At 38.1% G+C, this 23,714-nt stretch overlaps 1 protein-coding gene across 5 annotated transcripts in view; it reads right to left on the bottom strand.

Annotated features, from left to right (window-relative positions):
• The window catches only part of GSK3B (glycogen synthase kinase 3 beta), a 234,089-nt gene that overhangs the window by 7,194 nt on the left and 203,181 nt on the right, over positions 1–23,714 (bottom strand). For 3 of the 5 annotated variants that reach the window (XM_021068182.1, NM_001128443.1, XM_021068186.1), the window contains 1 exon segment: positions 15,070–15,168. In XM_021068182.1, coding sequence (XP_020923841.1) covers positions 15,070–15,168 — 99 coding nt within the window. 5 annotated transcript variants of the gene reach the window in all.

Here is a 23,714-nt window from a genome sequence, read left to right as displayed (position 1 = left end):
TATAACCTACTCTCCAAAGGCAGGAAAACAGTCTTTCCTAATAATCAGCAAGTAACTAAATCTAATACTTCCCAAGTCCCGGTTTTTCATGGACATGTTCTTCTTATTAGGAGTTTTACTCTCATTGCCCATCCAAATTCTGCACATCCATAATCTAACATCAATTCCTGTCTGGGCCACAGGTTCCTGACAGGCCAGGAAAAATGTTCATTTTCATAATTTAGGCACAAGCTGCATTAAAACCAACACTCCTGCAAAATCCTGGAAGGCACAGAGATATTTTAGAATTGTAATGTTTCTCATAAACCCATGCTTATTGCAGCATTTCCCATGTTTCGGATGACACTCAGAATCTATGCATGAACATCATCAAACAGCACTTCTCATTTTCAACATGTGAAGATGACAGGTAAAAACTCACATTCTGGCCTTCCTCAGGACTTAAGATTCCTTGATCATCAAGAATTCATCAGCACACATACCATCACTATTAGCAGCTCTGGCCATGGCAGCCATTAGCTGTTGGCCAGCACCCACCAAGCCCATTATAGTAATTTGCTCTTTGGCAACAAACTATTTAATTACTAACTTGTAGATGTCCTTCACTGGCTACTACCTGTGAGCTTATAACATTCCGAAAACTAGTTTCCTCCTCCGATAAATTCGAAGGCTGCTTCTACTATTATCATAAAAGGCACAAGCCTTTTAAGCGTGCATATAACCAGAAACGAATTCACTTTCTGAATAATAAAATTTGAAATGACATTCATATTCCTCAGGTTTGTAATTTAATGATCTCTTATTTTTGTGTTCTTTCCAAATCACTTGATAAGTAAAATTTTAATAGCTAATTATTTTGATTACAAATATCCTTGATATCTAAAAGTCACAGCACTGGACTCATTTATTAAAAACAAAAAACCTTTGATTAGTGCAATGAACTCTACTTAAAATCAAATTATACATGTCCTTGCTGAGAAAAAGAACAAAATTTGTTTCTCAGAGGGAGACAAAGCACAGGGAAGAGAAAAGCAAAACAAAGAAACAAAAAAGTGAAATTCCATAAACTCTATCGTGCCTCCAACAGACTACCTAGTTTTACAACTTAATATCTAGGTGATTTTGGAACAAGTTATTTAACCTTTCTACTCTCAATTTCCTCATTTGTACAATGGTGATAATACCACTCATCTATGAAATAAGGCCTAAGAAAGAAAAATGGAGCTGGAGGAATCAGGCTCCCTGCCTTCAGACTATACTACAAAGCAACAGTCATCAAGACCATATGGTGCTGCACAAAGACAGAAATATAGATCTGTGGAACAGGACAGAAAGCCCAGAATTAAACCCATGCACCTATAGTCAACTCACCTATGACAAAGGGGGCAAGAATATACAATGGAGAAAAGATAGCCCCTTCAATAAGCAGTGCTGGGAAAACTGGATGGCCACTGGTAAAAGAATGAAATTAGAACACTTCCTAACACTACACACAAAAATAAACTCAAAATGGATTAAAGACCTAGATGTAAGACCAGATACTATAAAACTCTTAGAGGAAAACATAGGCCAAACATTCTCCAACATAAACCACAGGAACATCTTCTCAGATCTACCTCTTAATGACAGTAAAAACAAAAATAAACAAATGGGACTTAAAAAGTCTCTGTGCAGCAAAGGAAACCCTAAACAAAACGAATAGACAACCCACAGAATGGGAGAAAATCTTTGCAAATGAAGCGACTGACAAGGGATTCATCTCCAAAATTTATAAACACCTTCTGCAGCTCAAAACAAACAACCCCGTCAAAAAATGGGCAGAAGATCTAAATAGACAAAACTCCGAGGAAGACATACAGACGGCCAAAAAACACATGAAGAGATGTTCAACATCACTCATTATTACAGAAATGCAAATCAAAACCACTATGAGGTACCATCTTACACCGCCAGAAAGGCCATCATCAAAAAGTCTACAAACAATAAGTGCTGGAGAGGGTGTGGAGAAAAGGGAACCCTATTACACTGTTGGTGGGAATGTAAATTGGTACAACCACTGTGGAAAGCAGTATGGAGATTCCTCAGAAAACTAAAAACAGAATTACCATTTGATCCAGCAATCCCACTCCTGGGCATCTATCCAGAGAAAACCATGATTCAAAAAGACATGCAGAGGAGTTCCAGTCATGGCACAGTGGTTAACGAATTCGACTAGGAACCATGAGGTTGCAGGTTCGATCCCTGGCCTTGCTCAGGGGTTAAAGATCCGGCATTGCCCTGAGCTGTGGTGTAGGTAGCAGACGCGGCTCAGATCCAGAGTTGCTGTGGCTCTGGTGTAGGCCATCAGCTACAGCTCCGATTCGACCCCCAGCCTGGGAACCTCCATATGCCATGGGAAGCGGCCCTAGAAAAAGGCAAAAAGGCAAAAAGACAAAAAAAAAAAAAAAAAAAAAAGAAAAGACACATGTACTCCAATGTTCACTGCAGCACTATATACAACAGCCAAGACATAGAAACAACCTAAATGGCCATTGACAAAGGAGTAGATAAAGAAGATGTGGTACATATACACAGTGGAATATTACTCAGCCATTAAAAGGAAAGAAACAACGGCATTTGCAGCAACATGTATGGACCCAGAAATTATCAAGCTAAGTGAAGTCAGTCAGACAATGAGACACCAACATCAAATGCTATCACTTACAAGTGGAAACTAAAAAAAGGACAGAATGAGGGAGTTCCCGTCGTGGCGCAGTGGTTAACGAATCCGACTGGGAACCATGAGGTTGCGGGTTCGGTCCCTGCCCTTGCTCAGTGGGTTAACGATCCGGCGTTGCCGTGAGCTGTGGTGTAGGCTGCAGACGCGGCTCGGATCCCGCGTTGCTGTGGCTCTGGCGTAGGCCAGTGGCTACAGCTCCGATTAGACCCCTAGCCTGGGAACCTCCATATGCCGCGGGAGCGGCCCAAGAAATAGCAACAACAACAACAACAACAACAATAAAAATTACAAAAAAAAAAAAAAAAAAAAAAAAAAAGGACAGAAATGAACTTCTCTGCAGAACAGATACTGACTCGCAGACTTTGAAAAACTTATGGTTTCCAAATGAGACAGGTTGCGGGGTGGTGGGATGCAATGAGGATTTGGGATGGACATGCTGTAAAATTTGGTTGTGATGATTGTTGTACACCTACAAATGTAATAAAATACATTAAGTAATAAAAAAAAGTGCTTAGTAATTGTCCAATGAATGGAAAGGTAAAAGAGACATCTAAAAATACATGTTTAATGTGACTGCATTCAGCACCACCACCACAGTGAATATCAGTGGCGGCAGTTGTTAACATCTGTGTGCTTACCAAGCTGCCACATATCATATGTTGCAGGTGTGCCATTTAGCACACATAGCAAGAAATATGTACAATTAATTGCACCTACTTTGTAAGTGGGAAAATGGATGCGCAGAGATTAGGTAATGTGCCCAAGGTCATAGAGCTAACAAGTGGGAGAGCTGAGCACAGAGGGAAGAGAGAAAGAGAGTGATTACCTTTATGGGTTGTAGGGGACAAGCAGAAAAGACTTCCTAGTAAAGGGAGGAAAGAGGGCTTTCATTCAGACACATTGGATTTCATTCATAATCCAATGTGACTTCTACCAAGCCTATTTCTATTAACTAAAAGGTTATTACATTAAAACAGATCAGTAAATTTATAATAAGAAGAATTAAGAGTATTGGAGTTCCTGTTGTGGCTCAGTGGGTTGAGAGCCTGACAGAGTGTCTCTGAGGATGCAGGTTTGATCCCTGGCCTTGCTCAGTGGGTTAAGGAGCTGGCCTGTAGCTGCAGTTCTGATTCGACCCCTAGCCCCAGAAACTTCGATAAGCCACAGGTACTGCTGTAAAAAGGAAAAAAAAAAAAAAAAGGATGTAGTTATTTTATTATCCAATTTTCAAACAGTCTGTATGGCATATACAGAGATACACCTGTTTGGGAAACAGTTACAGAGCTGATATTTCACTGACTTCTAACATTCCTAGAAACCAGTGCTTGTTACCACCCTTCTGGTATTGTTACAAAATCAACCACCCGACCAGCAAACCAAGGATAGACTTGAGGGAGAAAGGAAAGAATAATCAGCTTTGGGGGAAGGAAAGGTATGAGGTCATTCTTTTACATTTTGGTAGCCACCTTCCAAGATCGTTTCAATGAGTCATGCCTCTTGATGTTCATGCCCTTGTGTAGTCCCCTAGTAAATAGGGCTGATCTATGTAAGCACCAGGACACTGGAGAATTAATGGTGTGTGACTTCAAAAGTTAGAACATTCTAACTTTCAACACTGTGGCTTCTACTTTCCTCTCCTTGTATCATCTGCTCTAGGGGAAGCCAGCTGTCACACTGTGAGACAATCAAGCAGCACTATGGAGAGGTCCACATGGTGAAAGACTGGGCCTCCTGCACACAGCCAGCACAGATTCACTAACCTCATGAATGAGCCATCCTGGAAGTAGATCTTCCAGCCCTAGACAACAAACCTTCAGATGCCTCAGCCCTGACATTTTGACTACAATCTCAAGAGAAATCCTGACTCAGAATTATATAGCTTAGGCTGCTCCTGAATTTCTGACCAGCAGTCACTGTGAGATAACATGTTTATTCTTCCTTTTTTTTTTGGTCTCTTCTAGGGCTGCTCCCGAGGCATATGGAGGTTCCCAGGCTAGGGGTCTGATCGGAGCTGTAGCTGCCTGCCTATGCCAGAGCCACAGCAACGCGGGATCTGAGCTGCATCTGCAACCTACACCACAGCTCACAGCAATGCTGGGTCCTTAACCCACTGAGCAAGGGCAGGGATCGAACCTGCAACCTCATGGTTCCTAGTCAGATTCGTTAACCACTGAGCCATGACGGGAACTCCCAACACATGTTTATTCTTAGGTTGCTCAATTTTGGAGTATCCTGATATGTAGCAACAGATACCAATACATGTGTATATATCAATAACTTAAATGCCACTTAAGGTTTGGGTTCAAAAGCCCATCAGAGCACTATTGACCAAGTCCCTCGACAAAACTAGGTATGCTCCTAATAAGCTATATAAGACAAGAAAGAATTGCATTGGATGTTAATCTGTTTTTTCCCTAATGCTAAGAAGAGTCTATGGTTTTTTCCCTAATGCTAAGAAGAGTCTATGGTTTTTGTATTGGATATGGCAAAGGGAATTTGTGCATTTATTAAGACCAATTTTATTCTGTGTGACCTCAGAGGTAAAAATGACTAGTTGGGCAATCCTCTAGTGAAACTAAGGGTGAAACTCTAAGACATTAAGTTCCCAACAGAGTCCTTCAGGCTGTGACTTTTGTCCTAAATTTTTATGTAAATGATTTTATATAAAATTTTATATAAATGATTTTAGAGTAAACGATACACATATATTTTTTAGGAGAGCATCTAGTTTTATTTTCAGATTCTCAGAAATCCATAAGAGTTACTATATAATCAAGCCATGGATTTCATGGGCAGCTGTCTCAATACTGAGGAAACTGTTCCACCTGGTCGCTCATGTGGTAAACCACGAGTTCTCATCTTGATTCCTTACTCCCCCACCCTCTCCAACACATCAGCAAGTCCCATCCATTCTCCCTCCAAATGTGTCTGATCAAATGTATAAATGGGGGGGGGGTGAATGGAAGCCCCTCCCATTTATAAACTGTTGCCAAAGTGTTTAAATGAAAAAGTAAAAAAACAAGGGAACAGGCTAGGAGGAAAGGACAGAGAATAAATAAAGGGGTTGGAGTTCCAAAGGCTCTGCCACCATGAATCAGTATTCCAGAACTATGGGTCCATAAAAGCTAATATCTTCTAATTGATAAAAGTGTTCACTGTCTTAGCCCAGCAGCAATAATGGAAATGTTCTCTGTACTCTCTAATAGGATTCCTGCTAACTATATATGGTTATTTAAATTTAATTGAAATTAAATAAAAATTTAGTTATTTATTCCATAAATGTTTTTAGGTTCTCAAAAAGCTGTAAAATCTTATTGGTATATTAGTAAAAGAGCTTATTTCAGACATATAAAACACTTTTTGTGTTTTACATGTACTTTATATTTGGGAACTTTAAGTATACTTTTTATTTTCTTATTTCCTTTATTATATATTTTATGTATTTCTATTCACCAAGCCCATTTTATATATTTCTATTCCCAGGTATCCTCTTTTTATGACAGTAATGTCTCATGACAGGTCAACTCTTCTAAAAGATAACGTTTTGGAGATCTGTGTTACCTTGTTTTTTTTGGGGGAGGGGGCTCTTTTTAGGGCTGCATCTGTGGCACATGGAAGTTCTCAAGCTAGCGGTCAACTGGGAGCTGCAGATACCAAATCCGAGCTGTGTCTGCAACGTATACCATAGCTCTCGACAACGCCGGATCCTTTAACCCACTGGCCAGAGATAGAACCTACATCTTCATGGATACTAGCTGGGTTCTTAACAGGCTTAACTACATCATGAACTCCTGTGTTTCCTTGTTTGTACTATGTAGCTAACTCAGGATGTTTCTATTCAAGGTGTTCCAAGTGGAAATGCCTCTACCAGAAAACTATGTCTCAGACATTAGTGTTATTAACTGACAAATGAACAAACAATGGCATTACTCACAGAGAATTAAAGGCATACCCTAAGATTCTATTTCAACCAAAATCATAATCTACACTAATGAAATCAAACTATCACCAGTAAGGAAAAAGATTCAATTTTCAGTTTTTCCTTTATAATGTTACCATGATTGACAATTTTTTGTGTGTCATAATGGGGAGGGGGACAGTCCTCAGCAAAGTATCACTATCTTTGTCATGTTATTCAAAGGAGAAGGTGTGGCACAAGACACCACAGTAGCTTCAGTCATTTAAAAAAACAGAACTGAAACGCAGATGGAAGGCTTATCAAGAAGATTGTTTATACTTGATTGACCAGCAGCACAGAGGTCTTAGCTGCTGTGAACTCAGGAGCAAAGTACATTTTAATTAAGAGGCTCGGTTTTTCAAGGTAGGAAACTGAAGGCCACAGGGACATAGGATTTATTTTCATCTCTGAAGTTAAAAAAAACTTAATTTAGGAGTAAAGAATAAGAAAAGGCATATGAATATAAACAGGTGACTTCAGGTAGGGAACTAAAGAACACTTATACCCAGAACAATGTCTCAGCACATTCGCTAACTTAATCAAGATTTTACTAGGGGTCAAATTGGAGCTGTAGCTGCTGGCCTACACCACAGCCATAGCAACACCAGATGAGAGCTGCATCTGCAACCTGTACCGCAGCTCTCGCCAACACTGGATCTTTTAACCTACTGAGCAAGGCCAGGGACTGAACTCGCATCCATTCTCATGGATACTAGTCGGATTCTTAACCCACTGAGCCACAATGGGAACTCCCTAAAATTTCTGACAATACAAGATGACATGTTTTACATAAAAAGAAGCAATTTAGTAGAGAAAAATCCGTTTTTATTTATTTTTATTAAAAAAATTAAAAAATTTTTTTTTGTCTTTTTGCCTTTTCTAGGGCCGCTCCTGTGGCATACGGAGGTTCCCAGGCTAGGGGTCTAATCGGAGCTATAGCCGCCAGCCTATGCCAGAGCCACAGTAATGCGGGATCCAAGCTGCGTCTGTGACCTACACCACAGCCAACGGCAATGGAGGATCCTTAACCCCCTGAGCAAGGCCAGGGATTGAACCTGCAACCTCATGGTTCCTAGTCGGGTTTGTTAACCACTGCTCCACGACAGGAACTCCAAATCCCTGTTTTTAAAAGCCATATATTTTTAGGAAATTCTGCATATGTTTGGGTTAAGATAGAAAATAGAAAGGAGAGAAGAGGAACACCTGAGGGCATACACTACAGATTCTACAACTAGACAGTATATGGAGGCAGCTTTCCCAATGCATACTCTAAAAGTGGCATAGAGGCTAAGGATAACCATGCTTGGGGAGGGAATGTAGGGATGGCAACTTTCATTTTAGAAAAGTATTGATACACTGACTTAATTTAACATTTTATTTTTCAAAATCAGCTGAAACAAATAATGGGAAAAATTATTCTGGGTTTAACTATGTCTGGTTAAAGAAAATTGGCTAGTAATATACAAGGTGACAAGATGACAGGAATTCTGGGATAAAAATAACTGAAATAGCGAGAAAAAGGGATCCCTAGCCCTGGCTAAAGCTGAACCATGACTTTAGCAAAATGTATTTCAAAAAGATTAGGGAACAAATAGGTATGATTTTGTGGTTAAGAGTCTTCAACAAAAAGAAGGGTGGGCTAATAACTGAAAAGAAATAGAAATGTATAAAAAGCAAAATTTTAACCAAATTGCACATAAGCTCAATGCAAAGTAAAAGAAGAAGTACCAAAGAAACCAACTTAAAAGGGTTTTCTTTGATGAGCTCCTAATTTAAATATATGTAACTTTAAGATGTAGGACACATATTCTAGGAAAAATAGAAAATAACAACATGAACCTGTAAGAATAGGCCAGATTTGGTTTAAATGAGGTAATAGCAAAAGGTTTTCAAAGCAAGATCAAGAAAAGTTAAGCCCCCTGACCAGGTAAAAAGACAGAGAAGACAGACCTTGTCCAACTCTTATCATGATTCCCTTTTCTGTTAGAAGGGTTTTCAACCTGAAAAGGATATAACAAAAATCCTAATAAACAAAATGCAGCCCAAGGAAGGTGAGGGCAATCTACATATTTTTTTAATTAAATTTTTTTACATATTTTAAATGTCTTTAAACCCAGAATCTACAGTCCTAAACACATTCTAGAATGGATTACAGAAATTCAATTTACAAATACTTAGGTACCAGAAATTTGAGTCTTTTAAAAAAAAAAAAGATTTAATTTCCATCTTTGATAGTCACTTTTTTGATGGAAAAATCTGAAAGTTTTCTCGACAACAGCAAAGCATTTTACAAAGTTTTTCATAACATTATTATATAAGCAAACAACAAAAAGGTAACCCGTCATTTAGAGATCATCATCAGAATAATCCCTAATAAACCTTGCCTAGTCCCATTTTATTTATTTTATCAATTACTTCGGTAAAAGGGAAAAAAAATCTAGTAGGTCCTGCCTTGTCCTGTTGGATGTATTTTATTAGCTGCTTGGAAAAGAGGTAAAAAATTAATGTGTTTATGAAATGTGCAGATGACAGATAATTGTACAGAAAATCCAACATCCTGATCTTTAGAACATATTCAGAATTAGGATTTAAAATCCTCATTAGTAGGGAGAGGATGCTAGCCATCATTAAAATGTGAAGGACCTGTGCATGTGAGAATGGGGTTGGTTCTATAAAACACCACAGCAGGATCACTGAGTCAAAGAGGTATAGGCAGATACATTTCTAACAGGGTGATACAAAGATGGGAATTTACTGAAGATTCCAGTTACTGAATATACACAAGCATGGGACACTAGTTCTCAGTAGATAGTAAGAAAGGTGACATGAGATCAGTGGTTTTCAAATTTGCTTTAATAGCAGAATCACTGCACTAGAAGAAACTTTACCCAGAAGACTAACATACAAACAGAGAAAACTGCTCTAGCTGAAATTCCCAAACTCATCTCACACTTAACTCATGCGGCATTGGATCAGACCATCTCTAAAGTGATTCATCTTATGATTAATAAAACTATAACTTCTCAAGATTTTTTACTCTGAATGGTCCGAATGAATGGCCTCCCAAATGGAATGAATGAGAGGGTCTGGAGAAAAATCAGATATAAATATTGAAATAAGAAACATGTATGTGTAACTGGGTCACCATGTTGTACGGTAGAAAAAAAACTGTATTGGGCAAATAACAATAAAAACAAAAAAAAAAGAAAAAAGAAACTATAGGAGTTCCTATTGTGGCTCAGTGGTAATGAATCAGACTGGTATCCATGAGGATGTGGGTTTGATCCCTGGCCTTGCTAAGTGGGTTGGGGATCTGGCCTTGCTGTGAGCTGTGGTGTAGGTCATAGACCCAGCTCGGATCCTGCATGGCTGTGGCTGTGGCACATACTAGCAGCTGCCACTCCAATTTGACCCCTAGCCTAGGAACTTCCATATGCCACAGGATGCAGCCCTAAAAAGCCCAAAAACCAAAAAAACAACACTCCCCCCCACAAACAAAAAAACTGTACTCATGGACTGAGAATAGTACTTTTCAGGAGTTCCAGTAGTACTTTTTAGAGTGTACTTTTCAAGAGTTTCTCATGTCAATCCAGGTCAGCCATCAGCTACAATGGCCCATATACTGAGGTATTTTTAAAAACAATTTAAAAGAATGTGAAAGTTTTTGAGAAAAACATCACCTATACCCACTAATTAACACAACTGTTAACATTTTTGTCTATTTGTATCCAGTTCCTATCCAAATGCAAACACACATTTTGGCAGTTGCCAACATGGTACCTAACGTTTTTAGATTTTCTCCGTGAAATTAAGATGATTATTTCTACAAATGTAAGTTCCATGATAATTATATTTTATGGTTATATAAAAATGGAGATTTCATAATGTATTGAAAAATTTTCTTACTGTTGATCATTCAGATCATATTGGTTCTTTTTGTTATAATTATTCCTATTCATTTCTCTGTACATGGTAGCTTTTCTTTTTTTTTTTCCTATTAGATGTGTCCTGAAGTTAAGATTCCTAAAGTGGGATTAGTGAATAAAAAGGTATGAACCCTACTTGGAATGCTTGTTATACACAATAATACTTTCCAACAGATATTTATCCATTCATCTGCAGTAACTACCTGAACTTTTAACATAACACATGGAAAGAGTAGTTAAAATATCTGCAAAGATAGTGTCCTTAGTATTAATGTCATTAAATTGATAGAAGCTATCTTTACCATTTTCAAAAGAGGTGAGAAAAAGAACTACTACTGTGATTTTCTTTTTCTTTTGTTTTTGCTTTTTAGGGCTGCACCCACAAGCATATGGTGGTTCCCAAGCTAGGGGCTGAATTGGAGCTGTAGCTGCCAGCCTATACCACAGCGCAGCAACGTCAGATCCAAGCTGTGTCTGTGACCTACACCACAACTCACGGCAACGCCAGATCCTGAACCTACAATCTTATGGTTCCTAGTCGGATTCAGTGATTCATTTCCGCTGAGTCATGAAGGGAACCCCCTGTGATTTTCTATTCTATCGATCAAAATTCTTTTGGCGAGGCTAGAGTATAACAATTAACCATATAGTCTCAGAATAATCTCACATTTAGGCCACAAAATAACAACATTTAAGTCACAATTAGGCCAAGAAAAGGTCTATTTTCTTTGCTTTTTCTAGAAGTAGCAATATAGAGAATAAATGGAGATTTCTGCCTACAATGAATTTAATGTTTAATTAGACCTCATATCTGAATGCCATTTAATAGCTTTGGCTACTAACAGAAACTAAAAACCAAAGCTTATTCCATGCTGATATAGTCAGTATGATCATAGTTGATGGTATCTTCATCATTTTACTTTGTTCTTTTTTTGCTTTTATCCTATTTTAGGATTTAGCTTTTGCTCCCACATCAACATAAATGTCCATCCTTATTTAAGCCAGCTACTACATAAAAGCTTCTCAGGCAGTCATCTTGGAGCCTCTGTATTCTAACGATCTTCCTCAAGATACAAACATGCTGAGAGAACCTGAACTTCAGTGGTACTGGGCATTAGTAGAAGTGGGATTTTAACAGATCAGAAGATAATTTCAGGGTTATGCTTCTCTTCTGAATTTGTGATCTTAGTGATCTAGATCCAATTTTAGACGATGAGGAGGAACATTTTCAGGCTAGGCAAAGTAGGTATTCTGCTTCTTGTTGCTACGGTTTTGTCAAAAACTAAAAGCGGCTCTAGCTCTAAAACATTATTTTGACATATATTCTGACATAACTAAATAAGTCAGTTTAAATAACCTCTAAATAAGTTAGTTAGAGGTACATATATTGCAATTAATTCACCCAAAGCATATTGGGTTATATTACTATGGTGCAGCAGCTAGGGTGAGTGATTAGAAAATCTAATTTTGAAAATTTTGAATGTGAAAAATTTCCAGGTTTACATCATCAAAGTCTAAGGCTTTGCAGCTTAACAGTTTACTTCTTTGTACCTTGGAGCAGACCCAGAAATGCTGTGAGTAAAGTTTCAGTCTTTCTGCAGGCATTCAGTCCCTCACTGCCTAGGTGGAAAAATGGGGTTTCTATTTACTCAGGTTAGCCACATATTCTTTTTTTTGTAAGAGGATGGCTGGTTTTTAAGATCTCCAAATCTATCCTTTCTTGTCAGTAACAATTAAAAGAGTGTAGCAGTTTCCTTTCACTCAAGGCCTATCATGCAACCAGGCAAAATATGTTAAGCATTTGTACAGAGGGAATTCCTGAGAGCATGTATATTTTAAGGTCTTGCTAAAGAATGTAACATTAAATTCTTATTTAAAGTATGTACATGTGCACATATGTACATATATTTACTTAAAGAGAGGCAGCCATAAAGGTCATACAATCAATCCCTTCATCTACATTTCCTGAGGTATGTCTGGTGACATTATTTGGCTCTTACAACTTAGGCCCCAAAGAAAACTGTTTTCCTTTAATTATACTGTGGTGTTATTATACCCTTTGGCTTATGCAGAAGGGCACTTAAAAAAGAATTCATATGAAACTCACTATTACATTTATTGTTGAAATGCTGATGACAACTTCATTTATTCTATCTTTTACAGTACCAAATCTGAAGCTAAAGGAGAAATACTTTTCAAACAGCAAGGTCAGAAACACTTTGCTTCTCCTAAGCTACCAGTTTGCTTTTTGTCTAATAGATAATGTGAAATTTTTAACAGATACTATTTCTTTAACTTAGCCACTAGGAAACTCAGAGAAATACCTGAGATCTTTTTTGGTAACTATTAAGATACAAGGCACGCATTTCTCTAAACTAATTTTAGCTCTGCCCTTAGCCTACTATTCCTCTACTAAATTCCTCATACCCAGATTTACTTCAGCACTGAAGTAAATTCTCAAGATCAAAGTCCAATGTCAGTTTCCCTATTTATGTTGAAATCTGATTTCAAAAGCTATAAAAATGTATACATAGCATATATATACACAAAAATATACACACACACATATATATTTTATTGCTACATATATATTTATTGCTATGTATACATATGCCTGCAGCATATGGAGGTTCCCGGGCTAAGGGTCAAATCAGAGCTGCTGCTGCCGGCCTACACCAGAGGCACAGTAATGCCAGATCCGAGCCGAGTCTGCAACCTACACCACAGCTCACGGCAACGCCAGATCCTTAACCCACTGAGCGAGGCCAGGAATCGAATCCGCAACCTCATGGTTCCTAGTTGGATTCATTTCCACTGCACCATGATGGGAACTCCCAATAAAATATTTTTTTGATGACTGACTGCTGTAACATGTATCAAAGCAACAGAAAAATCAGGCTATACTAAGTTTCTACCAGGCAGACAATTTGCCCAAAACCCTAGTTGCAATCATTAACTAGTTTCAGTATTTCACGTTAAGAAAATCATTTAAAATTACCCCAAACGTATCGATCATAATTCTCATTGCTATTCAGAGTCTAAAACAAATCCTAGAAAGTAGCTCAACAAGCAAATGTACTAGTGCAGGGTACATTAAATAGGTAACATTTTGAACAATCAATGTAATCTAACTTGGGCCAGTGATTTATTAAGTTTATTAATAGCTCATCTAAGCAAGTGTGTCTTCCTTCTAAAAATATCATAGTTAAAAAAAACCCAAAAAAGATCCCCTATATTTTTACACTTAAAAAATTCAGAGCACATTCAGTACATATTTGATTTGTGCCATATTACTCCAGGAGAGCACTGCCACTCATTTTACAGATTGAGAAAACTAATAAGATACTACTAAGACTAATAAAGTTCAAATGACTTTCTCAAGGTAGCATGTGCTGAAGAAACTAAAACCAGAAGAGATCTAATCCTTCTTTCCAAACTTTTTGTGGAATGAAAATGAAGAGAGGGCATGGATTAGAATGAAGTGTTTACTAGCAACTTCCTAAAAGATTAAGATTGGACAGGAATAAACAACTCTGTGACAGACAACAGGAGACAGCTTTTGACCTTACCGTTGAATGTCTAGGACTAGTAATGAGAGATATTCTCTTATAGCATAAATACCCTTGGGCAAAAACTGGTTTGATCCCATTCAGTTCAATGCAATAGATGATTTAATAGTAATGGAGTCCGCTCCTGATATGTTTTCTGTATGTGTGTGTCTGGGGCGGGAAAGTACCAAATTTTAAGCCCAGTTGTGCTACCTATATATTTCTAACTTCATTTTAGCTGTCTTTGAGGATCCTCAATTCACTCAAGGGTTGAGTATTTTCAAAACATCTGTAATGACTGTGATTCTTACTAAATCAGGCCCCAACATTAGCTAGCTAAGGGACCAGCAGTGTTCCCAAACTCTAACCTGAGAGACTATGTGGGAATTTTTCTGGTGTGTGTATGGGAGGGGTGGGAGGTGAAGAGGTAGAGGGGTAGACAAGATTCAGTCGTATCCTGATCTACATCTTCGCTAAATGTATTTGCACTGCAGTTTTAGCCATTTCAAATGATTAAGTTATACCAATCTATATTTCATACTTCTTGAAAATCTGTTCCAGTATATTAATAAAACTTATATTCAAAGTGATGGAACTAAAATGAATTATCTTCAATAACATTACATTTATATAGATTGCTTTCTACTGTTAGCATCTCATTTGATATATATTAATCAAGAAATTATACAGAAAGCATTACTTTTAAAATAACTAAGGTGACATCACTTATACCATATATAAAAAGTATTTATGGGGTCCTTTTGTGCTTTTTGGAAATTAAAGTAACATTTTATTTGCATTTAATCATTTGGTTTTGCTATGTTTTTGATGCTTGGAAAGTATTAAATGTTCAAATGAGATAAAATGGAGAAAAAAAACCAGAATATGTCTTTATAGTGGAGATTTATGTGTTCTCACCTGAGGCTGCTGTGGCATTTGAAGGGGTTGAAGCAGCTGCTTGAATCCGAGCATGAGGAGGAATAAGGATGGTAGCTAGAGGTGGATTACTTGACAATTCTAGAGAAAAGGTAAGACACTTACGTTAGAGCCCACTCTTAGCTTTTATGTGAAACTATTTTATTGGTAACACTAAACAGAAGACATGTATTAACACACTGGTTGAAGAGAAAAGCAGACATGATAAACCTACATCTGAAACTAAATCAATGAGCTATTAATTAACCTATAGTCAAAGTCTACAGAAATATTGTGATACATAGCAAAGGCACTACCTGCTAAACTTAGGATATGTTTGAGAACTAAAGACCCTGGGAAAGGTATTCACCAAAAGTTTGAGGGCAAACATATTAATTGATAAGATAAATTTCCATCTTGCATTAACTTAAATATACTCAGTTTCCCCTTACTACTCTGACAGTAACTGACTGCAGGAACTGAGGGTGATGGTGTCACAGAAAAGAGAGTACAACTGTAGTCTGTATGTCAGCATGCACAAACCAACTTACTCAAGGGCAGGTAAGATGTATCCAAATGCTAGTGTAAACAGGATTTAAGGAACATCTGCTTAAAGTCTCATTGCTTTTATTAAGAACAAGAATGTCTTTGTTCAATTCTACTTTGCTTTTTTTTTTTTTTTTTAAATTTTATGGCTGCACCCAATGGCATATGGAAGTTCCTGGGCCAGAAATGGAATCTGAGCCACAGCTGCAGCAACCCTGGTTTCTTTAACCTACTGTACTGGGTGGGAACTCCCTATTCTGCTTTTTAATTTAGTAAGATAATTACTTTTAAAAGTCTGAAATAAGCTTTTTAGGGCCCTACCTGCTGCATATGGAGGTTCCCAGGCTAGGGGTTGAATTGGAGCTACAGCTGCAGGCCACAGTCACAGCCTCACCAAATCCGAGCCACGTCTGTGACCTACACCACAGCTCACAGCAACGCCAGATCCTTAACCCACTGAATGAGGACGGGGATCAAACCCACAACCTCATGGTTCCTAGTCAGATTCATTTCCACTATGCCACAACGGGAACTCCACAAACTGGCTTTCTTTAAAGAATCAAGTACTGTATATGAATCTTGAGATATTTTTATATTTTTAATTTTATTTTTTATTTATTACTATTATTTTAGGGCTGCACCTGTGGCATATGGAGGTTCCCAGGCTAGGTGTCGAATCGGAGCTGTAACTGCTGGCCTACGCCACAGTCACAGCAACCCAGGATCTGAGCCGCGTCTGCAACCTACCACAGCTCATGGCAATGCCAGATCCTTAACCCACTGAGTGAGGCCAGGGATCAAACCTGCGTCCTCATGGATGCTAGTAAGATTCGTTAACTGCTGAGCCACAATAGGAACTCTCGAAAAATAATTTTTAGATGATACTGGATGTTGGAGTTCCTGCTGTGGCACAGTGGGTTAAGACTCCGACTGCAGTGGCTTGGGTCACTGAGGTGCAGGTTCAATCTGCCAAAGCACAGTGGGTTAAAGGATTTGGCGTTGCAAAAGCTGCTAGGATTTAATCCCTGGCTCGGGAACTTCCATATGCCAAGGGTGTGGCCATAAAAAAAATTACATGGAATGTAATAATGTAAAGAACTAGCAAGACATGGTAGTGAGCTTGCATATAAAAACATTTGGTGTTAACTTTAGATAATGTGACTGTTCTTCCAGTCTGCCTGGGATAACCCTGGCTTATTCTTCTAGTTCTGGCATTTAACTAGTGAGTGCTCATTTCCACCCCATTAGTGTCACAGTTTGAAGGAATAATTATATGATCATAGGAAGACATCCTCTGAGCTATGAGCAATTCACAGTTATGACATGGACTAAACAAAGTCAGCAAACAGTGTTGTTTAAAAATCTTTATGGAGTTCCCATTGCAGCTCAGTGGAAATGAATCTAACTAGGATCCATGAGAATCCAGGTTCGATCCCTGGCCTTGTTCAGTGGGTTAAGGATTCAGCGTTGCTGTGAACTGTGGTGTAGGTTGCAGGCGTGGCTCGGATCCCATGTTACTGTTGCTGTGGCGTAGGCCAGCAGCTACAGCTCCAATTCGACTCCATAGCCTGGGAACCTCCATATGCTTCAGGTGCGGCTCTAAAAAGACAAACAAAACCAAAAAACTTTATAAAGTAAAATTCACATAATATAAAATTGTTTTAAAGTGTATAATTTTGTGGCATTTAGTACATTCACCATGTTGTACAATCATTACCTCTACCTAGTTTCAAAACCTTTTCCCCACCACAAAGGGAAATACCTTTAAGCAAATCCTCTCCATTCATCCCTCTCACCCACGCCAGCAAGGAAATAGCATTTTGATAATGCAGTATTTTAAAAATATTTTCTGGTACAAAGCCCCTGGAAATACTGATTTATTCAACTTAGTGCCTAAATATCTAAATTTTGTACTAAAGATAACATACTAAATGATAACCAGATTCTGGTAAAAAGAACCAACATGCTGATGTCAAGATATATGAAAAATAAATGGGAGGAAAACCTCAAAACTAAGAGAAGACTCTTCATTTTTTTTCCCCCTTAAATGAGAAAACTTAGATCAGCTCATCAAATAACAATCCTCCCAGAGAAGATAGCTGGAAAACCACTGCCCTAATGATCAAGTTTGAAGACATGCTGTTTTCTCATAATCAGCTTTAGTAGCTATTTTGGTTCTGAGGTACAGAAAGAGCCTATGTAGTTTCATGTCAAGTCACCCCAATTTTAACCCACAAGCTTACACCTTAGAAAACAAAAGAATCCCTGACTAATTGCCATGGCTGATGACTTTATGGTTCTAGGAATAAAAATTAATGCAAGATGTGGTAGTTATTCTTCAGAAAAGAAAGTCAGACTCAACATCCCAAATAAGCTTAAAATCTCCTAAAATAGAAAAGCTTCTTTAAAATACATCCATCCATCTACCCACACACACCCTCATCCATCTAACAATACTGAGTGTGAAAGAGTGTGCTAGTTCCAGGACAGACAGATAAAAAGATAGTTGCTTTTTTCTATTCAACGAAAATAGAAAACGGAAGGACAATTTATACAATATGCTGGCAAGAAAGGCATTCACTAGATTTAGGACAAGGGCAATTTTAAATGAAAAGATCTCTATGACCATGTGCCCAACATCTAAAAGAAAATCTTAAAAAGGAAAAGATGACTAGAGTCTTTTTTTTTTTTTTTTTTTTGCTTTTTAGGGCCACACTAGTGGCATATGAAAGTTCCCAGGCTAGGAGTGGAATCGGAACTGCAGCTGCCAACCTACAACACAGCTATAGCAACTCAGGATCCCGAACTTACTGAGCAAGGCCAGGGATAGAACCTGCAACTTCATGGATTCATTTCTGCTGCACCACAATGGGAACTCCCAAATATTTCAAAAAGACATTTTGACAGAGTTACTAATGAGGTAATTAAAATAAACTCAACATTTGTGGTCTGTGGTCACTACTTAAAATGCTGCTCATTTTCTCTCATTCACGTACTTGCTTTTACCTGATCACCTACCCTTCTATATATGTATACGCATGTCTCATTGAGGGCCATGGTGGTTTTGTGTCTTATTCTGGATAAAGGTGTATGTGTGCATGTAGAAAGCTAACTAATGAAAGTGAAGGATGGGAAAGAGTAAAGGAAACAAGACCAAAAAAAAAAAAAAAAAAAAAAAAAGAGAGAGAGAGAGAGAGAAGCTGGACTGGAGGATCCTAGAGGCTTTGCCACATCTAGACACTGGGGAGAGGTAAGTAAAGTCCACGAAAAAACTAAAAAGGTTCTCAACCTAGAGTGGTCAGTGGATAGCTTTGGGGGTAAGAAGGACTTCTGTGAAATTTTTGAGTCAAACATCCAAAACCTTGAGAAATTCTAAACTAGATAACCACATATAGTTCTACATCTCATCAATTTCTATACACCACTGTCCTTTTCCTCCTAATTAAGGGCATTCCTTAAGATTCTCTTTTTTCCATCCATTAGCTCATCTCTACTCCAAAGAGCTTACAAACTATCACAGTTTTTGCTTGTGAATAAGGAAGCCTCCATGTACTATAGTCCTGTTTTCTACACTACAAGCCTGTCCCTTTTGTACAGGGAGACTATGGTCACTTCTGTAGGGTGGTCACAACTGTAGGGTGTGACATGTTTGTAATTTTTTTTTTTTCGCATACAACTATTACAACCTACTCCCAATTTCTCTGACTATCCACAGCACTGAATAGTAAGGAAATGGAGATAATGAGTGTGGTTACAAAATGCAGCGAAAGAAAGCAAAAAAAAAAAACATGTAGAAGGACAGAAACAGAAAAGCAATACACTCTCTTTCAGAATCAGGCAAAGTGTATGTACTCTTGAATAAGAGAATTAAGGAGTGCAGAAGAATCTGAAAATGAAAAGTTAAAACTGATTTACTAAGCATGTGTGTGAGGCTTGCCAGCAGGGAGATAATTAAGGAAATAAGGAATCCCATAATACTGAAGTAGGTCTAGCTTTAGAAAAAGTTAAGAGTTGGGAAGATTAGGAGTTCTCGTTGTGGCGCAGCAGAAACAAATCCAACTAGGAACCATGAGGTTGTGGATTTGATCCCTGGCCTTGCTTAGGATCAACCCTTTATTAACTAGAGGGTTAAGGATCTGGCACTGCCTTGAGCTGCGGTGTAGGTCACAGATGAGGCTCGGATCTGGAGTGGATCTGGCCAGTGGCTACAGCTCCAGTTTGACCCCTAGCCTGGGAACCTCCATATGCTTTGAGTACAGCCCTAAAAAGTAGTGGGAGGGAAAAAAAAAAAAAAAAAAAGAGGTGGAAAGATTAAGAGATAGACTGTTACCTTAGAGATATGGTTCAAAACAAAATGGCAACAGGTTCTAAAATGTTTTTCAAAATTTAATGTATGATAAGGATTTCTTCACTATTTGAAGATGCTATAAAACTATTCATAAAAAAATCATACAGTAATTGGGAAACATTATAAATGTTTTGATAACGTATCAGTCATCATGTGGTCCACCCTCAAAACATAAAGCACAATTTGAATAAAAGCAAAATAAAGTTAAAAATAGGTATCAATAAGACAACCAAGACAGACACTAACCGATCAAAAGGTCAAACTCATTTAACTAAATTTTGCTGTACTGTTGTTTACACTAAAAACTAGAGAAGAAAAATTCCCATAAAAAGACCCACGACAGTTAAGCAATCTTTTTAAATATCAAAAACACCACCACCTAAATATAATTGTTGGCAAAACCTGAAGTTTCCCCTAAAGTTTCTCTTCTTCCAAATAAAAGATTTCCAAGTTTACTGATAAAAAAGGGCAGGTAAGAAACTTTCCTAGTTTTTTTTTTTTTTTTTTTTTTTAATTTGCAGGGATTGGGGTTTGGGGTAGGAGTGGGAAGAGGTATGTTAAGTTTGTCCAAGCTGTGTTGTGTGAAGCTGACGATAAAATTGAAAACAGTAATTTAAATCAATGTACAAAATCAGAGGGAAGAAATCAACCCTTTATTAACTAGAACTACTCTTACAGTGAAAATAAAATACCAGTCATCAGAAGGAAGGGAGTCTTTCTTTGTGAGCTTTGAAAGGGCTTACCCTGCAGATCCACCAGAAAGTAGTCACAAAGAGGCAGACTTTTTCTTCTACAAATAGTCTGAGGTGTTCATGTGTATATCAAGGAAAGTATAAAAGAAAATCGCCAGTGGTGGTCTACTTAGTTAAAATTGCTATTTTTTTCTAAAATTGACAAAAAGGTTTAAGTGACTTAACAATGGCATGCCCATTTGATTTGTGTACTTTTTTTTTTTTTGAGCAGTAATTCAAATGCTAGTATGGTGCACCTTGATCTTATGTACACTGAATTCTTTCTTTTTTTTGCTTTTTAGGGCTGCACCCGTGGCATATGGAAGTTCCCAGGCTAGGGGTCTACTAGGAGCTACAGCTGAGGCCTATGCCACTGCTGCAGCAACACAGAATCTGTCTTCATGGATACCAGTTGGATTCGTCTCTGCTGTGCCACAACGGGAACTCCTTATACACTGAATTCTAATGTTGCTCATTTGGAGATATATAAACAAACAAGTAACCCCATAATTGCTCCTCTCCTAACAATTTCCAAGTGCCCAGGAAATCTCTAAGTTCCTAACATTGACTACATTTTCTATATTCATTCTGGAAAGTAAACAAACACTAATCAGAAGATCAGAGGAATAGTAAACAAATTACAAGGCTCGCTCCTACTGTTTGGTAATATTGGCAATGTTTCATGTATGGACTACATAATATCTATACAAACCTCTGAATACTTTGCCTTGAAACTGCCCAAGAAGGAGCATTATAATTTATACTAGTCACCCCAAAATGTGTGAATGCATTTCGTGTACTAAAATCATAGTAATGATAATCACCTAGCAAAATACTACTATTTTAAAAGTCCTAGTGATGAAAAAGAATAAACTTTTTTAATGCTTTTTAGGGCCCCACCCACAGCATATGGAGGTTCCCAGGCTAGGGGTCCAATTGGAGCTATAGCTGCCAGCCTACGCGACAGCCATAGCAACATCAGATCTGAACCATGTCTGTGACCTACACCACAGCTACAGCAAGGGCAGATCCTTAACCTACTAAGCGAGCCCAGGGATCGAACCCACAACCTCATGGTTCTCAGTAGGATTTGTTTTTGCTGCACCATGATAGGAGCTCCTTTTTTTTTCCTTTCTTTTTAAGAGTAAACTTTAGTAACTTGTAAACTTAGAACTCCATTCCTGATGAAATGCAATAAATGTAGCATTACTATGTAAACTTTCTGAGCACTAAAAAATAATACACACTGTATGTATGTTGAGTTCTGGAAGAACCAGTCTGTGGTTTTCAATATCCATTTATACCATGATTTTACATCCCTTACTCTTTCATGCTCCGTTTAGTTGTGTTTTTCATTTTTTTCTTTGTCTTTCCGGAATCAACTCATTTTTATAACTGGAATTCTGGAGCTGGAAGTGAGTATCCTTTAATCCAACTACTTCATTTTTTTAAATTAGGAAACTCAGAGATAGTTCCTCGGGCAAGGTCTGCAACTAGTTAAAAGAGACTGGGGGAGTTCCCGTCGTGGCGCAGTGGTTAACGAATCCGACTAGGAACCATGAGGTTGCGGGTTCGGTCCCTGCCCTTGCTCAGTGGGTTAACGATCCGGCGTTGCCGTGAGCTGTGGTGTAGGTTGCAGACGCGGCTCGGATCCCGCGTTGCTGTGGCTGTGGTGTAGGCCGGTGGCTACAGCTCCGATTCAGCCCCTAGCCTGGGAACCTCCATATGCCGCGGGAGCGGCCCAAGAAATAGCAACAACAACAACAAAAACAACAAAAGACAAAAGACAAAAAAAAAAAAAAAAAGAGACTGGGAACGAGACTTTAGGTATGACTTACTCTTTCCATATGTGACACTGCTTATCTTTACTGCCTGTGTTCTGGTCTTCCAAGAAGTGTTATCTGTCCAAACTACATGGAGAACTTTAAGCCATGATACTACTTTCTGACTGACTGTTCCTATACTACTCCACCATTCTCTCCAGTAGTATGGCCAAAGCAACAGAGCCAATCAAATAATCTCAGGGAAAAGTGAAAATAATTCATAATTTAGATCCCAAATTCTAAATATGGTCAACATTATTTGCCATTAGTATTCTAGTTGCCTGAACTTAAACTAACCTGTCCCCCTCTCAGTAGCACTCATTAATTTCCCCAACCTCTCTCTGAAATGTTCCTTGGGTTAGCTTTCAAATACCTAGAAGAATACAGCTTACTTAGAAATTCTACTCTTCTAAATTATTTATAAAATGTTGAAGAATATTCTGACACCAATTCCTTTGATGAGTACAAAGAGCTCCACCTCTCATTTATTTACCAGAATAATCTACTTATACCCAGATTTCATTAAGTCCACTTATAAAGATCTTTTATATATTTTTCACCCAAAATAATCCAAAAGAAAAACAGGGACAGTCACATAAAAGGTTTATCAGCTTTGTTAAAAAAAAAAAAAAATTGAGGGGCACTGAAAAGTCAAGCTGTTTATGAGCTTCACTATAGGTTTTGATTCATACCCTACATATAAATCAGGAGTTCCTATTTCATGTAAATTTATTACTGCTATTGTAAATTATACTAAGTCTAAAACCGAAAGCCCCAACTCAAGGTTTATTATAATTTAAGAATATTAGAAGACACTTCATTACCTCAGGCAGGTGGCTGAAATACTATTCCTACTTTAGATATGGCTGAGGACAAGGCAGACTAGAAGATGCTGAGAATATAGAAAGTCAGATAAGCATGTGGACTGACCTTATTTATTTATTTAGACTGCATCTGCAGCATGCAGAAGTTCCCAGGCCAGGGGCTAAATCTGCACCACAGCAGTGATAATGCCAGATCCTTAACTGCTAGGCCACCAGGGAACTCCTGATTCATGTGTATGACAATTTTAAAAAAGGAAAACCAGGAGTCCCCATCGTAGCTCAGCAGGTTAAGAACACAACTAGTATCCATGAAGATGCAGGTTCAGTCTCTGGCCTCACTCAGTAGGTTAAGGATCTGGCATTGCCAACGAGCTGT

This window comes from Sus scrofa, chromosome 13 (genome assembly GCF_000003025.6).
Source record: "Sus scrofa isolate TJ Tabasco breed Duroc chromosome 13, Sscrofa11.1, whole genome shotgun sequence".
NCBI classification, from domain to species: Eukaryota; Metazoa; Chordata; class Mammalia; order Artiodactyla; family Suidae; genus Sus; species Sus scrofa.
This window is presented reverse-complemented; position numbering and strand designations above follow the sequence as displayed.